General features: G+C 39.4%; 1 protein-coding gene across 1 annotated transcript; it reads right to left on the bottom strand.

Moving 5' to 3' along the window:
* Positions 1-2,120: 2,120 nt before the first annotated feature.
* On the bottom strand, positions 2,121-4,132 carry PFDN4 (prefoldin subunit 4; the record flags this gene model as incomplete). Its single annotated transcript, XM_008937071.1, has 3 exons — positions 2,121-2,524; positions 2,849-2,992; positions 4,010-4,132. Coding segments are annotated over 3 exons (399 nt in total), but the record flags the coding sequence as incomplete, so codon positions are not given.
* Between the last annotated feature and the right edge of the window lie 632 nt (positions 4,133-4,764).

Below are 4,764 nucleotides of genomic sequence, written 5' to 3'. Positions count from 1 at the left end.
TCACTGAACTCAGGTCCCCATTGACTCTAGAGGTGCTGCTGGACTCACAGGTAAAGCTTACCAACTGCCACCTTCTCCAGACTGCAGTCATAGCCACATTACCACCTATCTGGAATCCACAATCATTTCAAATACCTGCAGCCTGCACTGCTGTGAATGTGGTCAGAACAGCAGAGCGGGCACAGCAGTCACTTAGGAGTGAATTTTAAAGTGTTACCAACCAATTAATGAGAATGTGATCACTGCAGTCAAAGCTTCACCTTCCTAAAATCAGCACTGGCACTCACAGCTTGGGCATGGGCTTGCTGTGAAATGGGTTTCCCAGTTCTTTGATGCCATCTGCTGGATGCTTCTCACTACAGGTCAGACCATCACTAGCTCCGTTTTCACCTGGAAAAAGAAGTCTCTTTTTCTTTGCTTTATAATTACAAAGCCAAGTGCATTGGATGCTTTACTTTAACATACCCAAACAAATGGTGTGGCTATTTAGAAAAAACCCAAGACACCAGCACCTCCTAACCTTGCTCTCAGACAATTTGGGACTAAGAGCTGTATCTAATAAAACAGGATAAGGCAGAGCTGAGTCAGGTAAGTCCATAATATTTATATCAGCCGCTATCAAGTAACTGGCCACCTTCTTCTCCTCTTAGTGCCTAAAAGAACAATTCTGGGTCAAGCCAGAACTGCTTTAAGTAGTTGCCTCACACAGAAACATCTGCCTAACACAGAAAATTCTATGGAGGGTTCAAAAAAATCACATAAAGAAACACCTCTATCTTCCTGAAGGCCCAACACACTTGATTTGCTACAAGCACTGGCTGGCAGATAAATCAGGAGAGTTGCCATGGATACCATATCCACATTTTACCTAAAGTAGCTGAAGCATTCACTCAGGAAGTAAGGAAAAGCTTGAACTCTTTCCTGAGCCATAAGCTTGAATTAGAACCACAACCACTTGGAAAAACACAATTAAAAAAATCTGTACAGTTATATACATACAATGCTTGTGGTGAGATATTAGATCTTCACTGTCTAAGACAGTCTTGTGGCCATGCTAAACCTTATCTACAGTGTTAATAAACTTACATAAACAACTCCAAAAGTTACAATGTTGTAATTTATGAGTAAAAATGCACTGGTGAAATCCTGCTCAGGTGTACTGAAGATGAAGTTCAGTATCACTACCTTATTAAAACTACTTCAGATAGCAGAGAGAAACCAGATGGGTTTTTTTCCCCCCTCTACATTCACACTGTTTGAAGAAAAGGTGCTACACAACTGACACAGGATAGGTAGGTATTAATCACTTTATAAAAATACACTCCTCTCATACTGATTGTTTATATTAAGAACAATTACTTTAGATTAATATTTGGCCAACTGAATTCTCTGTTCAGGAAAATAGCTTAAAAAGATGGATTTATGTATGCTAAGATTCCATTTTAAAAAACAAAGTCATAATAAGCAGGTATTGCCATGGAAAAATATATTCATCAAAGCTGGCAGAAGTCAAAAAGCAGATTTACAGTGAGAGTGTACATCATTTTTCTAAGGATGTAAGGAGACAGCAAATTAAGACATTTAAAAATTACACTCAACTCCATGTAGTGATAGAGGCATAGTTCCAGGGATTGATGCTAACACAGCAACATCATCCATGAACAATCCTGACATTCATTTAGTATCTAATTATGGATTTAGAAAACAATTCTTTGGGAAAATTGGAAACTAAGACTCACCACTCTGACTTACAGCATCTTTTGTGATTCCCACATACAAAGTAGCAAACAACTGAATATGACTGTGTCTCCAAAAGCTTTTCTTCAATACCCACATGAGCATTAAAGAGCTCTCCTTTCTCCCCTCTCAACCTGTCACCATGTTGTGCTCTGAGCTAACAGTGCTTATGCTGTCAGAGTAAGATTAAAAGACAAAGGACAGATTTAGTATTTCTAGGAGGGCTCCTAAAACCAGCTAAGTAGCATTAAAGCTGAGGCATGCCCTTGATATTACAGAGAAACTTTTATCAAACAGCCATCACATTCCAAGTCAAATTTTCCTCATTTCTATTGTTTTTATACTTAAGTATTTTTATGAGTGGAAAACAAGACCAAGGAAACTTGGTTACAAGATGTGCCTGATTTTATTACTTTAATAAACAATGCAAATATTCCAAATTGATGCTTTACCAACAGTATGAAGCTAATGCTTTCCTGAACAAATAAATAACTACAATACCCCAAATAAGAAAGCTCTCATTAAATAGGTGGGAACCCAAAACAGGAAAGTAAAAGAAAAAGCGTTGGATTTTTTTTTTTAAATGTAATTGGAACAATGTTATCAAAATAGTCAATAAACCAAGGAAAAGTTGTATGATATGTTTAGAACACCTCTAACTGTCCTCAGCCTCAAGGTTTATGTTATTTCCAAACTTTGCATAGAGCTGAACTTTCAAGTCAGATAACACCCTCTGAATTGATTCCACTTGGGATTCTAGTGCTTCAATTTCTTCTTGTAAACTTTTCTGAAAAAGAAAAAAATATCCATCAGTTATGTAAAACAAATTGAGTCATGTTTGTCAGCAACTTATAAAAAATAGAGGTCCCCCTTAGCCAAATTCTGGCCAAGTCAGGCCATAAGAGGAGCTATGGGGCCAGACTAGGATAACTTTGTACAGTGACATCTCAGGTATGACTTACCAGGTGTGAACACCCCCCTCCTCAAATCAAAAACCAAACGTGAACTGTAGGAAGTAAAAGGTTCAGAGGATGAACCGACCATCCTATTCGATTGCTCATCACACTGTAGCTGCCAGTAGAGTAAAGGAGCTCCCTTCTCCCTGACCAACCTTTGCCTCCTCCAGCATCTCTTGTGTCTCGTCTTGGGAATGACTAATGAAGACATCTCCAATTTGGTAGGGTATGAGAAGTGAATCACCATCATCAAGCATCATGATGTCATCACAAGCATCCTCCAAATTCTGAAGTTGTTTCTATTTATCAAGACATAAGAAAGGCACTCCCTTTATACTAGGTAAATTTCTTCAATGGGTACATGGTCATGCTATCAGTTGAATAATGAACCCAGTGAGGCTGCAATTTGAGCAACAAATCCCACTCTCCAGGATGATATCAACATGTTTCATAGAACAGTTACAGAGCTGTAATTTAGCATTAGGATTGAATTCAGTGGAGCTGTACCAGTAGAAATTCCTAGTTAATACCCATTATCTGTGTCAGTTAACAGGACAATTAACTGTCTAGACAAGGGAAACACAGCAGATTTACATTTCACTATTATTTCACATGCTCTTACACAAGAATTTTCTAATTTAGCTGGAGAACAAAAAAAAAATAAGTAGGATTGCAAATGTTAATTACCTTATTGCAAAACTAGGACTGCTTAAGCACCTTAAGCCATCAATGGAACATACACTGTAAAAATGCTGCCTTTTTATGTTTATGTGTCAGGCAAAGTAATTATGGGACACATTCTGTGACAGTGCTAGTATTTTTTCAAAACTCAGTGAGGCTTCTGTTGAAATGCCACCACTGGTGCTGACAGAAAGTGAATGAACACCAAAAAAGAAAATCAGAATAATGTATCCTTTTCAGCCCAGCAGAAGAAAGCCTCTGTGCTCATAATGACAACCACTGTGAAGACATTGAAAGAAGCATGTAACAAACAACTACTTTACTGGTTCAAGAAAAAAAATAAATATTAACAATCTCAGGCAGGAAATTTTAAGAACCCTCCTAAAAGTCACTATACAGACACAATGCTTTGCATGTGACAACTAAGGAGTTCTAAGAGCCACATGCAGAAATATACTAGTAGTCTATTTCTCAGGATTTCCTTTTTCTATTTTACTATTCTCTGGATATTTACAAAGTAACAGAAAACCCTTACAAGAATCAAAGGATTACTTACAGTAATCTACAACCCCCATTTTCCGTGTTACAGCTGAAAATTAATTAGGGCAAGGAAGTGATATTTGAAGCAAATATACCTTTTTCACTTCTATTTCTTCTTTCAGCTCTGTGATCCTGCTAGTGTTTCTTGCAAACTTGTTAATTTTCTGCTGATCTTCAAAAGTAACATTGACATCTTCTGCAGCCTGCAAGGTGGAGAGCTCAAAATGAGAACTTTATTTCTTACATAAACCTTAATCTCACTACAAGATCACTCCTACAAAGCTTCTGAAAAATAGTCTACAACATAGTCTGCTTTTATACACTTGATTTCTTAAAATGTCTCCTTCCAGGACATTAGCAACACGCACATTTAGCTGGGCAGAGGCCCTAGAAACATCCAATTAACACACCAGCTATCCACAGCATCCCAATGCCAAACCCTTACCTTGACAGCACTGACACATTGAGCCGGACACCTCTGCTCCAAGACCACAGCAGGGTACAACACAACATACCACCCTAATCTGTCAGCAACACCATTTGATGGTAATTGTTTAGTCGCGAGGCATTACAGGAGATTCTAAAGCCACGGGCCCGCGTTTCACGGACTCCCGAGCTGACCCGCAGAGGACGCGGGAGAGGCTGAACTCGGCTCTCGGGGAGCCTGACGGAGCTTCTCCCAGTTCACTCAAACGGCACCAGAACAGGCTCCATGTCCCAAACCGCGTCTGGACGGCTCACGGCACAATAAGCGATTTCTACAGAGCCGAGACGGCAACACCAGGACCTTAATGTACCAACACGCGACCGGGGTGTTTTCGGCAGGGCCTAACCCGGAGCTGGCCCGACC

The sequence above is a fragment of the Merops nubicus genome, unplaced genomic scaffold, assembly GCF_000691845.1.
Source record: "Merops nubicus isolate BGI_N331 unplaced genomic scaffold, ASM69184v1 Scaffold20633, whole genome shotgun sequence".
Classification (NCBI taxonomy): Eukaryota; Metazoa; Chordata; class Aves; order Coraciiformes; family Meropidae; genus Merops; species Merops nubicus.
Note: the sequence above shows the minus strand (reverse complement) of the source record. Positions and strands in the feature narration are given on the sequence as shown.